General features: G+C 38.4%; 4 protein-coding genes across 4 annotated transcripts in view; 2 read left to right on the plus strand and 2 right to left on the minus strand.

The window, feature by feature from the left end:
- Positions 1 to 270: 270 nt before the first annotated feature.
- Positions 271 to 1,233, minus strand: LOC138023201 (polyisoprenoid diphosphate/phosphate phosphohydrolase PLPP6-like). Its single transcript, XM_068870229.1, has one exon. It carries the CDS (start codon positions 1,119 to 1,121, stop codon positions 408 to 410), a length of 714 nt encoding a protein of 237 aa, XP_068726330.1. The 5' UTR covers positions 1,122 to 1,233; the 3' UTR covers positions 271 to 407.
- A 215-nt stretch (positions 1,234 to 1,448) lies between these two features.
- Positions 1,449 to 8,958, plus strand: LOC138023209 (vesicle-associated membrane protein 8-like). The gene is made up of 6 exons (XM_068870239.1): positions 1,449 to 1,725; positions 3,228 to 3,271; positions 4,592 to 4,758; positions 5,778 to 5,857; positions 6,927 to 6,978; positions 7,757 to 8,958. The coding sequence occupies exons 1-6, from the start codon at positions 1,663 to 1,665 to the stop codon at positions 7,798 to 7,800; spliced, it is 450 nt and encodes a 149-aa protein (XP_068726340.1). The 5' UTR covers positions 1,449 to 1,662; the 3' UTR covers positions 7,801 to 8,958.
- A 4,158-nt stretch (positions 8,959 to 13,116) lies between these two features.
- Positions 13,117 to 20,094, minus strand: LOC138023218 (allograft inflammatory factor 1-like). The gene is made up of 7 exons (XM_068870247.1): positions 19,972 to 20,094; positions 19,844 to 19,905; positions 19,432 to 19,507; positions 19,218 to 19,259; positions 16,224 to 16,322; positions 15,017 to 15,080; positions 13,117 to 13,508 (listed from the first exon to the last, which is right to left on the minus strand). The coding sequence occupies exons 1-7, from the start codon at positions 19,991 to 19,993 to the stop codon at positions 13,424 to 13,426; spliced, it is 450 nt and encodes a 149-aa protein (XP_068726348.1). The 5' UTR covers positions 19,994 to 20,094; the 3' UTR covers positions 13,117 to 13,423.
- Positions 20,095 to 21,707: 1,613 nt separating this feature from the next.
- Positions 21,708 to 23,768, plus strand: part of LOC138023227 (uncharacterized) — a 6,643-nt gene continuing 4,582 nt past the window's right edge. The window contains exon 1 of the mRNA XM_068870252.1: positions 21,708 to 21,963. Coding sequence (XP_068726353.1) covers positions 21,813 to 21,963 — 151 coding nt within the window. The 5' untranslated portion in view covers positions 21,708 to 21,812. The remainder of the gene's footprint in view (positions 21,964 to 23,768) is intronic.

A 23,768-nucleotide genomic window follows, 5' to 3' on the forward strand; every position in this document is an offset into this window, starting at 1 on the left:
ATTATGATGTCTTAAACAAACTCCAATGAAGACACAGAGGCAGGTTACATGACATCTAGTTAAGAAAACTGTTTCCAGTCTGTCTGAGTGTCTGAGTGGGAACATTCAAAAAAGGAAATCACTATTCTCAGTCAATGTAATCCTCAAAATTCTGACCGATGACAAACATTGTCCTCACAATAATAGACCAATTTCGATATATTAAAATTCAGTCCAAAACAAAAGGCAGCATCTCGAGGCCCTTGGGAATAAATATAAGGACTTGTATGAGTTTATTCCCCAGAGCCTCGAGATGATGCCTTTTGTTTCGGACTGAATTTTAATATATCGAAATTGGTCTATTTATCCCTTGATGTTGATAGCATGGTAACTTACAATAAAGAATATTACTGGTCTCTTGGTGAACTCTAGAAAGGAAAAAGCGTTGACAATTGCTGCCAAGATGTGTATGGTATCCACAATGCACAAATGACCCAGCTCTGTAGTAAGCCAATCACAACACCACACAGCACGTCACTCAAATGATGTCTGCCAAGTATCACACGTGATGCTGACACGCACACTGCCCAAAAGCCGATGAAAAGGCTCCAGACCTTTGCGGCCAAGAACACGGCAAATAACCCAGCTACCATTGCAGATCTGCTAGAATGGCCTGAGGGAAATGAGTAATGATCCACTGACACTGTTGCAAACATATCTTTGACATTGTTTACGGGTCTTTCTCGTCGCACAACAGCTTTTAAGCAGCTTACTATGGCTAAATCCATAGATAAAGCAAGCAATAAATTGCAAGCAAATTCTTGTTCAGCAGTGTCCGAAAATGCAAAGATAACAAAGAGTGCTGCTGCTGTCCAAGGAATCCCGTGTCCTGTATATTCTAGAATTACCATAAGAGTCCTCCACGAGCCAGAGTTCTTATCGGCACAGACGCTCAATTTATTGGACAAAAAGATATCAAAACGGTAGAGACAATCAACCAAATGTAGAAAACTTGCGAAAAAGGTCACCGGAATATTGTCCTTGTTCTTGGGTTCTGAGAGGTCTTCATTAAAGCCGGTCACTTTCTTTCGTCGATGACCCGTATTGTCCTCGCTCTTTAGACCATCTCTTGCAAAATCCATCTTCGAATATGGCAAAAAAGCAGGGCCAGGGAACTACGACTTTCTTCGTGGCGAATTCTTATTGCAACGTGTTGAACGCGTGCCCGCACAGGTTCTCTGATGGTCCCTTGGAGGTCCCCACTGAGTAGGCGAGAACCTCTTGAACTTTCAGGTCGTTTATAAAGCAGAGAACAAAGTGCTCAAAACATTTTAAAATGATAATCTTCATAAAAATACAATAGCGACGCACAAGGCTGAACATGGAGCGGAAAACTAATTTTAATAAAACGTTGGCTGATCACTCACTCTACCCCTGGAAAAGAATGTCTCAGCATAGGGTGGTTACCTAGTTTTCACAAACTGGTTGCAAATGTCTGTAATCGTCCTTTTTGAGAACAGAAGAGCAGAAATAACTTACCTTATCCATTACAGACTCGCATAGACCGTTTTCTAATCCCTTCCGTGGAAAATAATAAACATTGCCACGTGTTAACTTTGATCACGGTTAAAAGTGATGTGCCGGATCGATCGCCTTATTTACATAGGTTATTAACCAAGCAGCATGCCTCCAAAGTTTAGCAGAGTCAACGGAGACGACAGAACTTCAGCAAGGCCGTCTGAAAGGGTAGGTATTGCTATCATTTGGGTAGTTTCCCTTTGATGTACCTGAATTGAACGGCAGGCCTAACAGACGAAACGAAAGTACGATGCATTGAACTTAAAAAAAGATTTCATAGTTTTGTCTTTATTTTGTCTAAGGGTTTAATCAAACCCTTTCACCCATTTTCCTGGTTACTATAGTATTACATGTATTTCTGATAATCATTGATTGAACCTCTTTCACGTAAACGTACTTGTAATTGTACTTTTATGGTTACTAAAAGCCTTTGTTTTGGGATTAGGCGAAACAATGAAAGTAGGTTTTCCAAAAGAAAAAGTGTATAATTCCATGCAACAGAATAGGTTTTTTGTGCATTTAGGCTAAGCTTGTTGGTTGGCACAAATAGCCTTGACATTCTTCATGATGGGGGGGATCCTGACTTTTGTGGACAAGAAAGCATTTCTTTGTGTTTCAGCTTCTAACACAAGGGAATCCTGTGAGGAAAGTACATGTCCTTCGCTCTTCAACGATATGATCATCGATTTACAGTGTACAATCATTACAGAGTACTCCAGCAACATGAGTGTTGTTGTTTTATAGATGTGCAATGTTGCGACATACGCGTATACTTCATTTTCTGTTGAAGGCAATGAAATCACACCATATCACTTACACATCCCAAGGGAGCATATTGAAACCAATGAAACTGTAGAATATAGCAAACATTCCAATTCCATAGACCTTATTCATAAATGGCGGTCACATTTATAATTCTTTTGTCCAAGTGCAAATTAGCCTACCAAGCCTCGATACCATACAGTGAATTGAAAAGAATTCTTGCTCTAAAATGAGGCTTGGTAGGCTAATTTGCACTTGGACAAAAGAATTATAAATGTGACCGCCATTTATGAATAAGGTCTAAAATGGATTAAATTCCTTTTACTAAAAAATCACATCTTCACTGCATGCAGTGTAATTCACATCCCCCTGCGGCCATGTAATATCCTCTATATAATAATATTTAATAACATTATAGGGTATGAAAAAATCCAGTTGCAGTTTTGTGACAAGTCTACAAAAATTTAGTTGCAAATTCGCAAATTTTAGTCGCAAAATCATTGGATTGTCAGCGGTTTAGCAAAGCAAAATATGCCTCCACAATACCTGTGTGTAAAGAAACTGCTGAAAATGGCAAATCATATTGAAGGAATGGAGTTGCGCATATACCATCACAGGTAAGTTGCTCTACAATCACGCTATGTTCAGATGGAAAGAAAATTCACGGCAAGAAACAAAAAAATTCTGTAATTTCTTTGACTGAATTGGTCGTCATTTCAAGCCCTGTGTTACAGTTCTTAACCCAAACTAATAAATAAAAAATATATTTTCATAATTAATGCACATTCATAATTTTGAAGCCAACATGTAAGTGATCTATATAGAGAAGAAAGTAATAATTACAACAATAATTATGATCGTCCCGTTCTTGTATACTTTTTATATGTTTGTTTTTTGTCCTATGGCAGGTCAGCTTACTTGATGATTCAGATGAAGATGATGGCTCTAACATGTAAGGACCAGTAATTAAAATTAGCAACTATTAACCAAAGTGGAAGTGGCTAGTGGTGGATATTTACCAAGCCTCGAAGCAGCGAGGTAAATATCCACTAATATCCACACCTAGTATCCACCACTGCTAACCACTATATAGTACTAAAACAGTGAGGTGATATACGACATAAAGATGATTTTAACTCATTTATTCCTGTGAGGTGAACAGCAAAGGATTTTTGAGTAGCCAATCAGAACACACCTTCAATGCTATCCACTGTCTTAGTATATACTAATTTTGTTCAACCAGTAATTAAAAGCTACATGTGTACAACATTCATTTGGATGACAATGAATGGAATGGACAGTGCATACCTAATGGAGCACACTGTGTATATTTGAAGTTGGAAATGCTTCGTTTAAGTTTGCTATTGCTATACATAAATTTGGTAAATTGTTTTAGCTATACATCGTCTGGTGTCACAAAGTCACAAGTGTATTTAATTAATGTAGGGTATATTATTTAGTAAACATTTTTTTACTGGTTAGATTGCTTAGTTTTAGTTCAGGGACACCTGGGAGAACAGATTGCTGAAGGTGCTCCCTGGTTAAATAAAGCTCATTATTATTATTATTATTATTATTATTATTATTATTATTATTATTATTATTATTATTATTATTATTATTTCTTGTGGTTGTTAGCCATTTTCATGGTCTTTACAACCACTGTGTGTACAGTAGCAACAGTTGTGCGAGGTGAGATTTTTTCAGGGCAGGGAGTTGTGAAAGTGACAAATACTTAATCAGGGCAATCGCAAAATGGGACTTGGAACAGCTCAAACTTGTTGGCAAATTGATGAAAATAGGAGAATGGAGGCAGGGTCTAAAACACAGGCCTGCCTAAAAACCAAGTTTAGGCTTAGGGTTAGCTAAATTGAGGGTCTTGGGTTACTTTCCAAAAGGTACATGTAAAATGACCTGCAATGAGTGACCCATCAAAAGTGACATGGGTTTTACACCCACTGGAGAATGGAAGCCCCAGGGTGGCATATTATATACATATGGATCCAGATTAAAACACTAAATTGTGAAGCTAACATCCCAGTATTTTGGTTTTTTTTTTTCGTTTTCTAGTAGACTGTGAATTAAAACAACATTTTGTCAGGCATAAATTTTATTTGATAACAATATTGCAGCCCTTCAGTCATGCACTGGATATTGATTTTACTTGACAATTACACATTGATGACACATTGATACTTTTCCCTCAACTTACATGTACTTGTAGCATTAAAACATGCACTGTATTCATGATTGTTGCATTGTTTGTTCTTAGATTTGCAGCACCAGACGGATTCAATCACATAAAACCACAACCTTCAATGAAGGATGGGATATCTAAAGTAAAATCTGAAATAAAGGGTGTCATGGGAATAATGCAGAACAACATATCCAAAGTACTTGACAGAGGAACAAAGTTAGAGGACTTACAGGACAAGTCTGGTAAAATTTAACAGTTATTATTATTAATATTCACTGATGGCAAGGTGAATATCATTGAATAAAAACCGAGACAAAGTCAGGGTTTTTATTAGGATAATTACATACATGTAGGTACCTGTAATTATTTGAAAAATATGCATTTTCTTTAATTAAAACAATCAACTTCTTTGTCTTTCACCTCAACAAAACCACTTGCCGCCATTTTGAAGAAAACTGCTCAGGGGATTATTATGTAGTAATCACCTCAAGTGCAACCAATCAGTGTAGAGAATTTTCAATAATCACCTATGTAATTATACTACAATGTAATATAGTTTGTTCACACTGTTTAGAGTAACTGATCAATGCAGGCTGCAGAGGTGCACTTTTTTGATGACCAACGATTTCAAAAAAGTTAATTGATAAAAAAATTATATATTATATTATACACATGTATTTATAGTGTAGTTCTAATCTGATTCACTGTTTGTGTAGGAGGCTTGAGCTTGGCACACTTGACTACTGAACTTTAGATCATGATGATCAGCACTGCAGATCATAATGGTGTGCTGCAGCAAACCCAGTGAACAATACAGATTTTCAATTTTTTTTTTCTGTTTTTGTTCTTTTTGACAGTGACATTATTCTCTAAAACTGTGAAATACATAATGTAAACTAGTCTCTGTGCCAGTAGTCTCTGAAGTTCAAACACTTGAGTAATTTCCACACTTTTAAGTTCGCTTGTGGCTGCTTGCCTGTTCTCATATCACACTGCCTTCAAAATGCATGAAATGCAGTCTCCGTCTCAGGCAACCTAATTTTCAAAATTTCCCGGGGGAGCATGCCCCCACACTCCCTAAAGGCTCGCACCTTTGGTGCTTGTTTGGTCTGTTTCCTCATTGGATTGCACTCTCCCGCAAAAAAAACCACCTTCCTACGGGCCCGTGTATTGCATTTGCTACAATGTGATTATGTGTCATTCTTCTACATTGTGGATGCAAGTACTAATTATAGTATGATGTTTTCCTTTATGTATTTAGAGGACCTTGAAATGAGTGCATCACACTTCAGATCAGGTTCAAGACGGTTACAGAGGAAACTGTGGTGGCAAAATTTCAGGGTGCGTTAAACTCAGGGACATTGAAAGGCACAGCCAAACTACATGTATACATGTACATGTAATGTGAGAGGACTTACTTGACTTGTATTGTAATATTTAACATCCAAGTCGCATATGGAAGCTGGGCTGGAACTCCTGACCCCAAAACCAAGTAGGTAGAACACCTAAGAGCCTGCCCTACCAATAACCCAGCCACAAGTCCCCACCAAAACCCATCCCCAGGCCTAGCACCTGTCACACTGAACTGGAATTAAGAGAAGTGGAGAACCTACTGTGTTCATGTAGATAATGGGTATTAGTATAAATACACAGGTGATTATACAAAATCATGCAGTCTCATTGGCTCGCTATCTCGGATTATCAGCCGATAATCACCTCGACGGACAAAATAGCTGCCAGTACAGTGTAGTCGTTTTGCCACTGTAAGTGAAGATGATTTTGCGTTGAAATGTTTTTTTTTTTTTTCTCTTTTTTGAAATAATCACCTGTGTATTTATACTTAAGGTAAACAATTATTCGCCTCAGGCTCAGTGATTATCAGTGAATATTCACCGATAATCACTTCGCCTTCGGTGAATAATTGTTAAATACTGCAAAAGAAGGGAGGAGGAGGGTGATAGAAAAAGCAAGCTATGTGAAACGCCTCTTATGCTGATCAGAGTAAAACTAAGAGCATGTGCAGTGGTGTACACAGCAACCGCAATAGACTACCACTGACCCTGTCATTGCCAGAAAGCCATTCAATCAAACCCAGAACAGTAACCCAACACCAGGGAATGCTGGAGTGCTAATGGCTGCTAGAAGACCATACCATAATGCTCATAAATGCCCATAACGCCAATGCTACACCACACACTGAGAATACAAGCTCCTCTACATGTAGTTGTTAACTAAGGTAAATTACATTTAACCCAATTTTATCATGGATTAAAAAAATGCTTCTTCGTTTTCCTTCAATAATCCTTTTAAAAGACCATGGTATTTTGGTAACATCTAGATCTAATTGCCCAAAAATAAATACATAGTTTCTGTAGTTCTGACCTGCAAAATTGCTTATGTTTTTCTATAGCTCAAGCTCATATTTGCTTTCATTTTCATTGTCATCCTCATTGTCATCATAGGTGAGTTAAATTGTTCCATTTTTTGGCATTTAATTAAAACAGTTCAACAGTTTATTCTAGATTGTTTTTGGGAGAGTTTGCTAATATTTTAGAAGGAATGGATCAAATAAAGCATTATTTTTACTTGAATCTTGGCATTTTCTTTTCTTTATCAAAGGAACTAAAGTGATTGAAACCTCTGGGTACATTGTAATCAAACATTTTTTCCCAGCACTGTGTTTTTCTAAACTCAATTGTGGGTGGCTAATAGGAAAACAATATTTAAAAAAAAAGTTTCCAATGATGTTTGATTAATATCAAAACTGTTAAAATTTTGTAAATGCAAAGTTGAAACAGGTGGTCCCCTTTAACAAACCCTATATTTACTATGTCCCCTTTAGTTTTTGAGTGGATGCAGAGCTTCATTATAATAATAAATGTATTTATTTTGGTCAATAATAAATAACTGGTTATCATTGTTTTGTGATTTGAACTAATCTTGGCAACGTACATGTATGTACACGTGTATACACGTATGTGTGTAAGTATGTTTTTTATCCTGTGTGTTTTGTATTTAACAAACGAGCAATGTATCCGATATGTGAGTAATATCGAATGTAGATAATTTCATTCAATTTCAAGCTGATTTGGGAGCACACTGGGTAAATATGCATGTTTTTTTTTTTCGTTTACTTTGATTGCGGGTACTCTGTAATCAGCCGTTTGTACTGGTTGCCTTTGAAGATTTGTTTACTGCCTTATTATAATAGTTTTCCTCGTTTTTTTGTCTTTTATTTAGTTCCAATTGTTGTCAAGAGCAAATCAAATGACCAAAGCAGATGAAAATGGACAGAATAGAAATATTAGTTGTTATATCCAAAGAAAAGGGTCATGTTTATTTCATTTAATTTCCCGTCTATGCATTCTTTAGATTACATTGAACTTTCTCAATGTTTTGGAAAGAAGGTAATGGATAATGCAGCTTTCCTTGGTGTGCAACAAACAAACAAAGTTAACAAGAAGTTATTCCATACCCTTGGTAATACATGTACACTCTGTATACGTGGTCATCATGCATAATCAGCTTCATGATACATAGAGTTCGCGCGTAAGCTTCAGAATTACGCGATCCTTAGATCATCAAAAGCCGTCTGTCCATCGCGTAAGCATGAAACGCAGAGTTAAGGCCCAGTAATACGGGCAACATTTTTCGTGCAACTTGTCGCGCGTTGCAAGTTGAGATGGTTTGTTGCGCGTATTACCACCTTCTTGTGCAACAGATTTTTATGTCGCAAAAAGTAGACGTCGCTTTTCCTTTTTTCAAAATAGAAATTCGTTTCGCAAGAAGGTGGTAATAAGCGCAACAAACCATCTCAACCTGCAACGCAACATTGTTACGCGACAAGTTGCACGAAAAATGTTGCCCGTATTACTGGGCCTTTACGGACAACCAATGTTTTATCTTTGATTTTCTCCGTCAGTTTATTATCATGACGCTATGCAAACCGTATCGAGCACTACTTTTTCTCAGCGAAGACTGAACACATTGCACTTATATATATTATGACTGAATTTGCGAAAAGGTCCTCGGTGGAATTTCGCTTGAAAACGAAAACACACCGACCCGGCCTTGCGTTTTGCCGGTCTAGTACCAAAAACGTTAGCCAACTAATCCAAATTGGGACAGAAAATAGTCTCAGTTAAGTCGCGATAGATTGCGCAGCTTGCTAAATTCATTAATTCTAATGTCACCTCATCTGGTCTCTTGGAATATTATTATTATTATTATTATTATTATTATTATTATTATTATTATTATTATTATTATACATATTCGCTACAATACATACAAAAGACTGTAATTGCAAGGAAAAGAAACTATTTGTGAATGTTCAAATTACATTTATTTTGAGAATGTTTATAAAATGTCGCTTGAGTGTGAAATAAACTCTTGAAGTGCAGAAAATTAAACGTATGCCATAAAATCACTGTTCTCCTGAATTTGCCCGTATCTTTCATAGATAAGTCACACTTAATTATGGATAAAAGAATATTATCAGCAGGTCATTGTTTTACCATAACTGAAGCAACCCAAACCTTTACAAAAATGCTAACCTTAGGCTTAAATGTTATCTAAAGTATTGTGTTTAGGCCTAATGTTAGGATTAGCAAAGGGTTGGGTTGTTTCAGCCATGGTGAAACAATGACCTGAAACCTGCAGTTTACACCCTCCAGGCACGTGTGCAGTTGCTCTTAACCCTTTCACTCCCAATAGTGCCACTTATAGATTTTACTCTGTCTAACGCCATACGATTTTACTCGTCAATGGGGAACCTCACGGGGCTGAAAGGGTTAACGGACTGGAATCTAAAAGAAAATTTGCGGGAGGGGGAGGGGGTTCAAAGAAAAATGAGCCTGTAAATAAAAAAAAATCGATGGAACAGTGCTTTTGTTGAATGTGATCGTTTGACAATTTCGTGAAGCCGGCATGAGAAAAGAAAACGGGAAACACAAATGTCATAACCTTCATTTAATTGAGGAGTATCCATTAAAATGACGGAAAACGCGGGAGTATCTGTGCACTGATCCTTTCAGTAAACTCAGCATAAACCCGATTCCAACAACAAACGGTTCCAACATTGCGCTAACAAAAGAACCAACACTTTCGCAAAGTTTGATTGCGAGGAACTAAGAACTAGAAACCAGTCTCTCTGGTCCAGATAAACAACCCCATATTGCCTTTTGCGGCCCGATGTGAGCATGCGTGTGTTCTTCAATTGTTGAACAGAGTGTTCAAACGGCTTCAACTCCATTCAAAGGAAAAGTTGATTCGATGTTGAATGAAAGTTTAAACCGGTTTAAACTTGATTCAACACACTTTCAACATTTTTTTACGCTTTCAACAATGTTGGACGACCTGTTCAAACGCACCGAACATTTGGTTCAACAAAGTGTTGAATGCATGTTGATGAAGCAAATGTTGAAACCGTTTAAACGGGCCTTTAGGTGTACCGGATGGACGAAGTCTAAGCGAAGACATATGCTCGGCTACTCCTTTCTTGCGTTTTTTTTTTGCCTCACTGATATCGCGTACGCGCAGCGGAATCGAACCGCTCCGTCGCTTATCGGCTACAGGTTTGAACCTCTACCCAACTCCAGTGAGGCTCATCCGCGCGCGAACTATGCGCGAACTATGCGTGCATTCTTCTAAATATTCATTGTGTTCAGTCAACACATTATTATTATTATTATTATTATTATTATTATTATTATTATTATTATTATTATTATTATTATTATTATTATTATTATTATTTATTTATTTATTTATTTTTTTTTTTTGGGGGGGGGGAAGTCAAATAAATAAGTAGTTGATACGTATGGTTCAAAATTATGTACGCTGTCTTTGTGTGATTAACTTTTTTACAATTTTTTTGTTTCTTCAGATTTTAAAAGTGTGATTGCTCAGCACTTGACTGGCAAAATTCTAAGCTTTGAATATGATCCAAGGGCTATTTACTTTTGATTTCACGGTCCGTCATTATTCACGTTCTAAACTGACCGATTGGACCTCAGAGGGTTGGATCTAGGGAGAAGTGACGTCATTTACTCACCAGCTTTTAAAAATTTCAGCCTGTGAACGCAGCTTATTACATATGCACACGAGTTTAAAAGTCTGAAAGCCCGAAACTCCCGTGCTGCATATTAATTCAGCTGCCTGCACACGCATTGCATTCTTAAACTATTGAGTCTTTGACGTCATTTTCTCCTCGATCCAGCTCTCTCAAGATTTTAAAGTTACTAATGGCGGACCATTAAGCAGGAAAATTCCAATTAAAATAAATAGGTGTCTTTTTGAAATCAAGGCTTAAAACTTCGTTCAGTTACTGTTAATTACCATAGTTTTGAAATCCAAAGAAAAATACAATTTTTTTTTTGGTCATGAGTAGCACTTTAAAAAAAGTCAACTTTTCGCTCTCTTCAAGTTTTCCGCTTTTCTGACATACGAGGCCTTCGTAATTTACAATATGTGTCCGAAAAGGATTACTTAACTCTGCACACCAAAAAAAGGGACAACGCAGGGTTTTGACTACAACGCGAACACTCAAAAGTTAAATCTCTCACATTTCTCATACCGATTTCACTTCAACACTGGTCCTAATAATTCGTTTGTGGGATACTGACTTTGTCCTTGTTGTAAAATGTGGGTGAGAGGTACTCTTGGAAGCTCAAATCGATTGTGGCAATGTCTTTCCTGCCTTTTCCCTTCACAGTGTCTGCCGAACGAAGACCAGATTGCAGAACTCAGTCGTCTGCAGACGGCTTTGACCTCAACGACAAGATGGACTGGGATAAGGGATACTTTATAATGGTGGACTGTGTGACCTTATTTCCACTTTTGGAACAACTAACTAGAGAAAGTTATATCCACTTTGATAATATACATAGAACAATTTCTCCAGTCGGATTAGTGAAGAGAAATGCAGTTTTCAGGTCATAGTACAGAAAAGAAGCAATTCGGTACCAAAAAAGGTAACATACCAAGCATGCTGATTGGTCAATGATCCAAGAAAGTCACAGATAGCCAATCAAATGCGATCGCTGGGTGGCGAAATCTTTGTATGATACGCGTGCGTCGCTTCTGCTGAATTATCATATCAATATATGCTCGTGCAATTTGGAATAAATAAGCACTTGTAATTTTTTAAAGACTAAAATTTGTTCTAGGAGCTCGTACAGTTCATTGTAAGCGAAAAGAATTTACCCATGCTTATTTCTTTCAACTTGCACTCGAAATGTTACCTGTACGAGCTTAATAGACAAATGTAGGAACCAGTTAGGAGTCAAAGGACAAATGTAGAGAGCCTGGTGGAACGCTTTTACGTCAGCAAAACTGGTTTTAAGGTTAAAGGTCAATGCCTCTTAACCTCTACCACTGATTACCGAAATAGCATGAGCACAATGCTGCGAAACGTTAAGTTCTCGTCACCAGAGACTCGGATCCTGTGTCTGCGCATGAACCTAGGCTCTGGGAAACAACATGTAGGAGAGCATGCGCCGTGCGATTCTTATAGCCAAAAATTGGCTATTTAAACCTTACGGCGCCTGCTCACTCCTCGTGCTAACGCTTTTCATTGTTCTTCACGAAAACCAAAGCGAAGAAAACTTCGTATCAGGGTTCCCAAGAGCACTAATACGCAAAAGAGAAGGGCTCTGGGTTGGAGATTGCCTCCGAAATGTTTCCCCTTTTAACTGTTTCCAATATTTTCATTTTAATTTAACAAACCCGTTCATTTTATTATGAAATTCTTTACTACCAGTAGAAATGTCGGTATTCTACGCAGTACTTCAACTCCCACCTTGCCAGTCTGAAGCGTGCGCTCCCTTCACCCTTGACTTGACGGCCATCTGCATTACTTTCATAGTTTGGGGATATTGAAACTGTCTTTTCCCTTTCCGGTTTTTTCAAAAAAATCAAATTATTGCACGAACGGTTTACTATTGGATGCGAGATTATTCTTGGCCTTCAAGGCGAAACGAGCTTTATTTAACAATTAGACCCGTAGCCCGCCAGGGCCACGGGTCGATAGCCCATGGGCTATGGACCCGTGGCCCTTGAGGGCGAAGTGTCTAATTGTTTTAGTATCACCGAACTAGTCGGACAGAAAAGGCAATAATAAAGTTAGCAAATGCAAGCTGAAAATATATTTTATTTGGGAATAAAACGAAAGAAAGCGTCACGCTTTTTGCTACTCGAGGACTATTACTAATAGTCCTCTAGAAGCGTAGCCAATCAAAATGTAGCATTTGCATTAGTCCACTAGTTGGATGATACTAATTAATAATAGCCCACTTTCGCTATATTAAAATTCAGTCCTAAACAAAAGGTATCATTTCGAGGCTCTGGGGAATGAACTCATACAAATCCTTATATTTATTCCCCAGAGCCTCGAGATCATGCCTTTTGTTTAGGACTGAATTTTAATACATGGAAAGTGGACTATTATAATTGTTCTCCTCATCGCCTAGTCCGTCCTGGCGTTCGTTAGAGACTGGCTGTTTTAAGAAATAAGAAAGAAATCGTCCTCGTCCTCGTCTCATTGCCCACAGCGAAGACTCATGACAAACAGAAGGACACATATCTGAGCCATTGCAGACTTGTGACAAAATACCTTTTATTTCAGAACAGTTACAGTGGGAACTTTTCCATCACACGGCTTTTAAAAACACCTGTCATTCATTGACTAATGTTGCTATTGCATTGGAAACTGTGAATTGGTCAATTACTAAGAAAAAAATGAATGTTTTTTGGTCTTGTTATTCATAAAAAACCTTTTAATGTATAAAATGTATTCAATTAAGAAAACTAAGCAATGAATTTTGATATAATCTAACCTTGGCTTCTCTGAGCCACTATCAATATTTCAAATAGAAATTCACTCCATCTGAAGATACTTGCTCAAAATTAAGGTAAGCTGGACAAATCCCTCTTTGGTGCCACACCCTTAGGCTTTTGTTTTTCTTTCTTTTTTTCTTCGAACATCAAGATACTGAAAAAAAAAAAAAAACATGTTGCTTGTCATCTTTTACTGTGATTTTCATAATTGTGCTTAATCTCATCTTCAAGCGCCAACGGCCAAACTGCATCCATCCATCAATCAAACTTCCGACGCCAAGCCGAGAGTTGACGCCGAAATCAATTGATGCGTAAGATGACCTACCAATCCGCATCTTTGGTTCCCACGGTACATTCGTACATTCGAACTCGACGTCCACGGAAAGCGATGGAATTTGTACGAATCTTTTTACAGAAGAATCTCTAAAAAAGATATCAAAAAGGTATTCGAGCTTTGAACTAAATTTACTTTCCGGAGGCGGAGTCGATCTTCCCGGCTATGTTGGGAAATTTGATTGATGGAAACCAAAAACCCAGTTTGTCGAACGGCATGCATCGCGCGCCTCGGCTCAGGTTACCTCCATTTCGTGAGCGTTTTTCGTACAATGTTCGTAATCCCGTATAATCGAAGCCGGCTATCGAAATTTGACGGGAGTTTTCTATTTCTACGAATAGGTCGATTATCGGTTTCTCTCTAATGAAGAATACTTGTCCAGTTTGTGTTGATGATTGTTAATTTGACAACTGCCTCTATGTAAACACGAACGAGATCAGAAGCGCGTAAACAGCGTAAAGACGATCTACTCAAGGACCCATGTAGACGAAAAAATAAAAATCACTCCGATACTCAAAGCTCAACGACCGCGAATTTGCGGAAGTCGTATTACAGTAAGTGAATCTGTCTCTTGTCAATTTGTATGCTTATTTTGCATTCTCGCGGGTAAGTTGAGTTGGGATGTAGTCCGAATACTGAAGTTAAAATAAACCAAAATTCCACGCCTGTTTTTTCATTTCTTTTTAAAGAAACAAATCCATATCCCCTCATTTTCGTCTAGGAAATGTTTTTTGTATAGGCCCCCCTTTGTGTTAGTTCACATGTTCTTCCCTGAAGCCATCATCGCTGTGGCACCTTCACCCCTACCCCACCCCTACCCCCCACCCCCAGCCCCGGAAAAGTCATGCCACTGTGACAGTCTGGGAAATTATAACAAAGACGCGCAAGGATTGTCGTTCGACACACAGTCTTTTCAACAAATTAACCCTGTATCACCATCATCACATCTTTTTTCGCCATCGGATTTTAAAGTAGATTGGTATAGCAAGTATGTCAGGGCAGTTTTCCTCCCAACCATGATATACCAAAGAGGACAGATCACAACACCGGAAACTCCCTGTCCTACTGTTTGCGAATAGAGTGTGGGTTTTTTACGTCCGACAAGGTTATGAGCATTGAGAGGTGAGACGGGGCCCATGGTTTATCGTCCTTATCCAACAAGACTAGAGCCTAACTATTTGCAGATGTCATTACAAAGGCAGCACTTTCTCTTCAGTTTATTTGAAGACCCTGATTGTGGACCCACCCGGACCGGCGACCTCCCTCACAGTATGTCGATGCTCAACCAACTGAGCCGACCTGTTGTATGACGCTGAGTTCAAACTTACAGTTTCAAGACTGAAGACTTCTTGCCAAGCATCATGGTGAGAAATTCTGGGTAAGAAATTGTTCCTGTAAAAGAAATGAAATGCATGCTCACACAGATCAGGGCCGAGAATTTTTTAAGAAGGTTAGCATACGGGTTGTCCTGATAATAATAACATGTGTTAAAACTAACTCTACTGGCTTTGAATACCTACTATTAGTAAAATGTTGATAATTAGGACCGTTCATGTGTTTAGTCATGGAAGCAAGCCAAGAGATGCCAAGGTTACGACGTTATCAAGTCAGGCAAAACGTAGGCAGAAGGTATGTCTTCTTACCACAGGGACAGCAAAGTCCGTTTGAAAGTGGGGAGGGGGAGAGATTTAGGACAAAGAACACCTACAGGCACCTCTCCTCTCCTGTGCTAGCCTGTCTCCATGTAAAAATACTAATGTAAATGTTAATATAAGGTAAGCTGGACAAATCCCTCTTTGGTGCCACACCCTTGGACTTCGACCCTCCAGGTGAAAGGACTGTTTTTGATGACTGGCGTTTCCTCGACCTGGGTGAAACACATCTTCTAGAATCAAATAGCTTTGAAGAAAGATGACTTCCGTGAGTTCTTAGGTTTTCCAAATGTCATTTACCATTAGATGCAACAACAGACCTTCTAAGAAGTAATTACCATGACAGTATGCTACTCCTAAGTTAAAACCACTTTCAGTAGAAAGTTCAAACAATTCTGAGCAAGAAACCGGTTCCATAGAATCAAAGAAGGTGGGCGAGTGATGCAGATATGTCTTGGATTGCCCTTAATTAGATGCATGGAAGATTACCGGTACCTTTCAAAGGCTAGCTAATTGTGAAAGGAGCAAGACCAGGGCCTGGTTGTTCGAAAACCGATTAACTTAATCCAGGATTAGCGTAAACTTTTTTTTCATGTTTTCAACTTTTTGGTGAAGGTTTCTTTTGCTTATTTTTGTTTTCCAAGATTGACCTCCTCTAATGTAAAACTTTGCCGAATATCAGCGTTGAAAAGCATTTGGGAGTAGAGAAATGAACTCCTTGGTTAATTTTTAATCTGGGATTAGCGTTAATCGGCTTTTGAACCACCGGGCCCTGGTCTGCAAAAAGTTGATTTAAGCTGAAATTTAGAACTAATTTTTCAGCTTTTGTAAAACCGAGGAGTTAACTTTTTTTTAAGGATAGAATTTATTAAATTAAACGAACCTGAGTTTGTAGTGTCCACTTCAGCAATCATTTTCTTCAGTTCAAGGTGAGTTTTTGCTTGTCCGAGTTTCTCCATCATTCGTTTTAGCTCCATGATATCTAAAATGAATGATATTACATTTATCAGGGAGAGATCAGACAGGCTTGTACTGGAACTTGTGAACCAATGTTCAAGAGAAAACAGTATTTGACAAATCAACCAACATCACATAAATAAACACATCAGTCGGTGAAATATATTTTAAAATTGGTATGAAATTCGTCTGTTAAATGCGTCAGATATAAGTACGGCTACGGAACGCATAATGCGTCTACTAGTAGACTAACTATCCACTATAGTACGTCTTCAATTACTTATCAGCAAAAACGCGGGGCCGTGGCGGGGTTGGTGGCGGAGGCGGGGGCCGGGGCCGGGATTGGGTTCGGGGTGTTTCAATTTTTGTTGTTATTTTCCTGTCCTGTCATTTTCGAATGATCGAGATTTGTCCTTCATTTACGGTAGAAATTGATAAGGAACGTTGGTTATTGCAAAAATCTGAGTTTATATTTCGAAATTAAGATAAATTCTTGCTGAAATTGGAGTTTGTGTGGGAAATATACGCCACCTCCCAGAGACACTGAAGATTTGCTGAGCTCCACATTTTAATGTTGACTTCGTAAAAATCTACTCCGCAATACACGTGTACAAAACAAAACAAAACAGAGCCACAGTTTCACGATGGTCGTCCATTCTCTCCCTCAGTCAAGAGAAGAGCACTGGGGTCGAGATTGGATTGTAGTCATGAAGTCTCCACATTTGACGGAATAAAGTGCAGGTTGCAGGTTGCAGGTTAGAATTGCAGGTCATTGCCGGTTTTACCATACCTGACACAGTGAGCCCAAACCTTAATTTACAAAAAAGCTAACCATGGATTTACATTATCTAAAGCAGTGTTCAGGCCTAACGTTAGAGTGAGTAAAAGTTTAAATTTGGGTTGTTTCAGCTATGCTGAAACAATGACCTGCAACCCTATCCTGCAACCTGCAATCTGTTTTCACAAAATTCGTGTTGTTGCCAATGTTGTTGTGTTTTTTTTAATCGTAAAATTGGATTTAGATCTTGCATTCCAATTGTAAACCCGATTCCTTGACGTCCAAATACAATCGACCAGCAAGATCCTGTAACAGTGTGACTGTACTACACACGCTTGGTGTATGAAAGACACTGACGTGAATAGAATAAGTATGTGTAATCAAATGGCGACGAGTGAAATTAGGAAATAATTTCACGCGCGTCTTGTCAAAATTCTGATAATTTATCATAATTATCAGAATTTTGACAAAACGAAAGTGAAATTGTTTCCTAATTTCACGAGAAAACCATTTGATTACCTTTAATGTCGTGGGTGACAAATTACGCTCACAACCGTAATTGTAAAATCGCTCGAGTATTTTATCCAACTGCTCGGGAAGAATCATCTCCAGGTTTTTCTCAAGGATATTTTCGTCACACCACTTCTCAAAAACTCTCACCCAGTTAATTGTGCTCTTTCACGTATTTAAATTTTCTGCCGCTTCTTTTAATTTCGTAACTTCTTCAATGGTCACTGTCTTAAATCTAGCCATGCAATTTCACATGTGAAATTATAAATTAACGCTGAAATTTCGCGCCTAAATTAAGGAGTAATTTTCCACCCATGATAATTAGCTTGCATCTGCTCATTGGCACGAATCCCAGGAACGTGAGGAGGCAGTGCACTCTCAGACATTCTTGCCAAGTTCCCTAGCAATAAAACATGAAGTACCAGTTCGAAATACACCATAGAGGGTCCCGATCCTTTGATCCGAACCAATTTTACGACAAACAGTCCGATTTTTAAAAACATACTCCGATTTTCACAAATACGAAGTCTGATGCTCGCAAAAAACAACTTCGATTTTATGACACAAAAACATAGTCCCATTTCGAAAAAACACTAAGATGTCCGACTCAGTCATAGCTTCCGTAGATTCCCGCGTTTTTGGCTACTACCGACGCATAATGCGTCTTGTGCCCGTCTCAATACTAGGCAAATTTAACAGACGCAGAAAAAATGTTTGCCCAAGTTCGTCCCCGACGGATTAAGCGTCTCCAGTGTAAAAACGGCCATTGGGTGGATCTGATGCGTTAATGAAACCTGACAAGTTTCTTTGTTGTAGGTTTTTGTTCTCCTTTTTAGCCTTGACCGTGCACAAAACACAATAGTTGTTTACTCCATAATGCGGAACTAACCAATAGAAACGTGTTGGTTACGTAATTCATGCATAGTGTATGAGCGCAAAACAAAAGATTGTGCACGGTCGTGGACTTTCCAACCTAAATCTTGGCTGCTTTGTTTGCTCTTTTGATGTTCGCCGAGCTTCCAAACCATTCCCCTCTATTAACTATGATTTAAATGACACTATAATTTTTACTGTAGACAACCATACGCCTTTTTTTGGCATGTTACATGGTAATTTACAATCCGCATATAAATCAAATCCGTTGCAAAGTTTTGGGCACGTTTATATATGCGTATTAGCAAAAAAAAAAAAAAACAACAACCACAGAAAAAAAAAAAACAACAACAACAACAAATAAGAACCACCATTGGGGAGTCGGAGAGATCTTTAATTTGTTGAGAAGACCGTCGTTCTGCTACCGGTTACGCTGGGTCAGTAGAGCGTCCTCACAAGTCTAGATCTCCGTCTCGCTTGACAAAGCAACTCTAATACCGGCGACGTCGACACGCGTCAGTCCTCAGGGTAAGTTAACATGTTTATATAAAAGCGATTTATTAAAAAGGGCTTAAATTAGATATTACTGATAAAAGTGCATTAATCCAAACACAAACCATAACTATTGGGGTAAATATTGTTGTCCTCAACATGACGTGCCCACCGAAAATAGAAGAAAGCATTTCACACTTGAATAGTTGATTTTCAAAATAAATATCGCTTATTGCTATTTATAAGTGAGTCCGTGGCGCTACTTACCAATATCGCCGGAGTTATTTTCATCGAATTCCATAAACTGTTCTATGAAATAAAACAGAGCAATCGTTTGAAAGAATCAAAAGCCTAGAAGGCATTTTAGAATGTCCATTTATGCAAAATAGCCTGTAGACCTTAACAATGGGCAGCACGAAATAATGATGTATAAAATGAATCATATTCCACTTATATTAGAACTATTTACAAGAACACTCACTTTTGTAAGATTCTAGTCTCTCGTTGAGATCAGGATATTCTTCCTCGTCATCATAGTCACCGCTAGCTATGTAAGACTGCAAGAAAAAAATAACAAATTAATTGAATGTTTACTATTTCTGGCGGATCTGTGTTTTAGGTAAGTAAGTGATTGAAATACAATTTCTCATGAGGTATTGACCTCGGGTTGAAATTACCAACGTCAAAAAGGTGGTTTCGATTTCGGATATAGTTTCATTCTCAACGCTTCAGTTATTAAAAATACGCTTTCAAACTAAACATTTACCACAGACTTACACACCGCAAGGGAGATGAGGCGAAAAAATTCACAGCAAAGAAACCGGAAGCGAAAACATTATATATATAAAATGCATACAAGCACTGCTTGAGCGAATGCACAGTTTGCTGCGTACCTTGTTGATTTCATCAAGATTGTCTTCTTGGTTCTTTCTTAGTTGGCCGTAAGCCTTGCCACCTACATGAACACACAATTAGTAGAGAAATCAAAGCTATAAAGACTAACTTTAAGGCTTTCAATTACCTTGATGGTCCATAGTAGTCATGATTGTAACACAGTTTCAATGAACGCCACTTGTGACTTGAATTAACTACACAGTGATATTTAAACCAATAAATTAGACATGCATCAGTAGCCCCTATTCACTGATTGGCTTACACGCATTAATTTATGGAAGACCGATCCCTTTGCTGAAGCGGAAGGCGTTACCTTCAGCTGGCTTTCAAGACGATTTCTGACGTGAATGATTAAAGGAAATCGAAAGATAAGGGTTCAGATTGAAGAAATTTGATATTTTTCGATTGACTTTATTAATTTTTGACGCTACACTGTACAGAGAGAGTTACTTTGCTTTCGACTCTGCTAGACCTGTTCAAGACTTTAACGGAGTTGTAGACTTCTAGATAGTCGCGAGGTCGCGCGAAATAGCCGAGAATTAAAGGAACTGCTAGCAGTCTAACGGAGTTGATGAAAGCCCATTACTCATCACCGTAGCGTCAATAATTTATAGAGTCAAGCGAAACATGCACAATTACCCATTCCGTTTAAACTGATATTTTTTTCGATTTGAAAATCAACGCATTACCCTGAGCTGAGCAGAATAAAGCCGGAAATTCAATGTTGAATGAAACAGAAATTGACATGCCCCGTGTGTCCCACTTTTTAGATCGACTTTTGTAAACACTTTTTGACAAAGAACTTTAATTAAATTTATAATTCTGCGCCAAGGCACAATCCCTGAAAAACGTGCAAAATTTCGATTAATGAAAAGTGCAAGTTTCGGTAGATCTTAAAGTAAATTAAGGTAGGTTACCATTTATGGTTTAGGCTTTCCTGCCCATAAAAACAATCAAAGTCCAGCTTGTCATGAAATTTCTCTTTCACATGTAGAAGGCTCCGCCTTTAGAGACTCAAACAATCAAACAGTTATTCTGAACTCAACAGGGCTCACGACAGCTCCAGTTTTATCTTCACCAGCAAGCTAAGAATATCAAAACAGGCGATGTCCAAAATTGTTGTTTATTTGCTAAAATTTTACCACATTGCTCTTACTGAAGTAAGAAATGTATTTGAAATTGGGATGAGGCACCTCAGTTCACATCCCCGTCACCCATCTCCCCTCGCAAATGTCTACGGACTTTCACCCACTGGATCGTGCCTCAAGTCACACACACACGAGAGGCTCGAGTGGACCGTATTTTTTTTCCTGTGTTCGTTTGTTCGTTCTTTTGCTTCGGCTCTACCCAGATAAGAACATTAACGAATTTTGTCAGCTGGGTCAATTTATTATCATGTGTGCGGTGCACAAGATTAAATATCCATCATTCGTTCGTGAAATCAGATCTTCGGGTGTAACTGACAGTCGCCATATGAACAGAAACCAATCCGAGCCAGTCCGGCGTGTCAACCGGGCCAATGTGAAGAGGCCCTCAAGCAGTCTAATAATTAGCGCAGTTAAACGTCAAAATTCCATCCATTCGTCTATTTGTTGGTTTTTGCCGCCCTCCTTGCACTGTAGACCACTTCAGAGAAAATGATCATGATTCCTTCATTGGAGCTGGTTTACCCTATGTCTAGCCTGTGGCGAGAACATACAAAGAGGTCATGTATTGATTTTCGGGCAACGAACTTACAGATTGGCAAACTGGATTAAGAACTGAAGAAATAAACTATCCATCATGATGTATTAAATTTAAAGTTTATGTTAATTTCACGGCACCAGTTGACTAAATACGTCAATTATTAAACTAAATGCCTATAATTTGCATTAGAATAGGGAGACTCTTTTAAGACCTTTCGGTACGTCAGAGTCACTGAGAGTTGTCCTACCTTTTGCCTGTTAACCAAGTACTGTGCTAATCGTGATGTCCCGTTTGTTAGTTTCTTTCCTACTCGCCGTTTTCCTATGTGTCATTATGACTTCGAGGCTGACTTCAGGGCGAACAATCTTTGAGAGGTTTCAAGACAAATTCAAAGATGCAATATTGCCGCATAATCAGGTTGACAGCGATGCTGGTAAGAGCCGTTGTATATTTCGAAAATAATAATAATTATAAATTTTTGTTGGTATTCATGTATGGTCATGCATCCCGTGCAAACAGTAGATCTGATGACCATCGAAAATCGTTATAGCGCTCAGTGCATTTGCACGGAAGTTATGAGGCAAACGTGAAGTGCCCTTCTTGTTTATTTTTTCCTGTTCAGAACGAGCAGAGTTATTTGTCGTATTTTGAAAACAAAAGGGACCAACCGACTGTGGGTATTCATTCGTCATTCTGCCGGGATCATATAATTTCCTTCTCGAACTGCTAATAATGCATCTTTTACAGGTACTTTATTTGTCCAACGGTTTTGGAATTTATTTGTACTCGACTTACGTTTGGTTGTCATAGCACTGACGCTTTTTCTGTCAGTATCAGTATCAAGTGTTTCATGAAACTTTCCTTCTAAAATTGCTGGTATTTATGTGGCTCTGAACTGTTTCATAGGAGATAGAGGAAGTTTACGCGGAAGACAGGGCAATGTGGCATAAGCAAACGTTTTCTGTTGCAACAGTTTTCTGCTTAACTTTCTTTCACCCCTTTAAGATGCAAACTTAAGACTAGTAGCAACATAATTTAGGCATTTTAACGCTTGCATACATTATGATAAAGTTTGTTTGTGAGTGCCTCCCAGGAAGGGGGGAGGGGGGGGGGGGTCCTTGTTCCCTTTAAAATTGAATTTGCTTGTGTTCCCTTGTTCCCGAAATTACTGTCAAACTTGTTCCAAGCTTCTTGAGATAATTTGTCATTGATCCCCTGTTCCCCAGTTCAAATTATCTATCTTCCCTTGTTTCCCAAATCCCCTGGGAGGGACTCATCAATCGGAATTTTCAAACCATCGCTATTTACAATGAAGGTCCAGGAACTGTGCCTGGAGCTACATTGGTGAGATTGGAAGGTGTTTTTCAACGAGAAGAAATTAAAGGAACACATTCGAAATGTAAAATTATGTAAAACTGGCTCTAATATTGCAGCTCACGCTTGGCGTAACAATCATTCTATTGACTTCAACAATGCCAGAGTAATTGCCAAAGAAAAACTTCCGAATTCGAAAAACTTTGGAATCTTGGCACACCCGGCGCCAACACTACTGAAGCAGACAATAACTCAAGCCTATTCTTTTAGATAACGCATTTTTTTCCCTTTTATCGTTTTTACAATTTTTTGACACTTCCATTTTGTATATATTTCCATCTCGCGCATTTACATCCTAGTTTTTTAAAGGATTCAGTCTGGAAGCCGAAAGCTTATGTTTTTAAATTTTTCTTAACCAGAGAACGCTTTTTTACATGAATATGTTTCCAAAACCTGGTTACTCTTCTATTTTTAAACAAATCAATTTGTTTAATAAGTCTTGATAAGCGAGGGATCTTGCCCAGCTTCATATTAATTTCATTCTTCGGTTCCTGTCGTACTTCATCTTCATTTTATTTCTGGTCTAGCATAGAACAGTACTACTTTGCGCTGAATTGGGCGAACAACTGGGTAAACGTGGGCCGAGGGAACAGAAACGAGGATAACCAATTTTAGTAAAATCCAACTAGTGGTCTATTACAGGGTGTCCAGCGGCATGGTTGCTCAAAAAAATAGGAAAATAGGAATTTCAGGATTGAGAAAATAGGAAAAATAGGAAACTTTGTACTAAAAAATAGGAGAAAAATAGGAAAATCAATAGCAATTTCGTCGACAAAGATAGCCTCCCCGCACCCCAGCTGCTATCCCGATTCACCACTTTAGTCGATCAACAGCAGTGAACATAAATAGCACAAAACGAGTTTT

The sequence above is a fragment of the Montipora capricornis genome, chromosome 2 (assembly GCF_036669925.1).
Source record: "Montipora capricornis isolate CH-2021 chromosome 2, ASM3666992v2, whole genome shotgun sequence".
Taxonomy (NCBI): Eukaryota; Metazoa; Cnidaria; class Anthozoa; order Scleractinia; family Acroporidae; genus Montipora; species Montipora capricornis.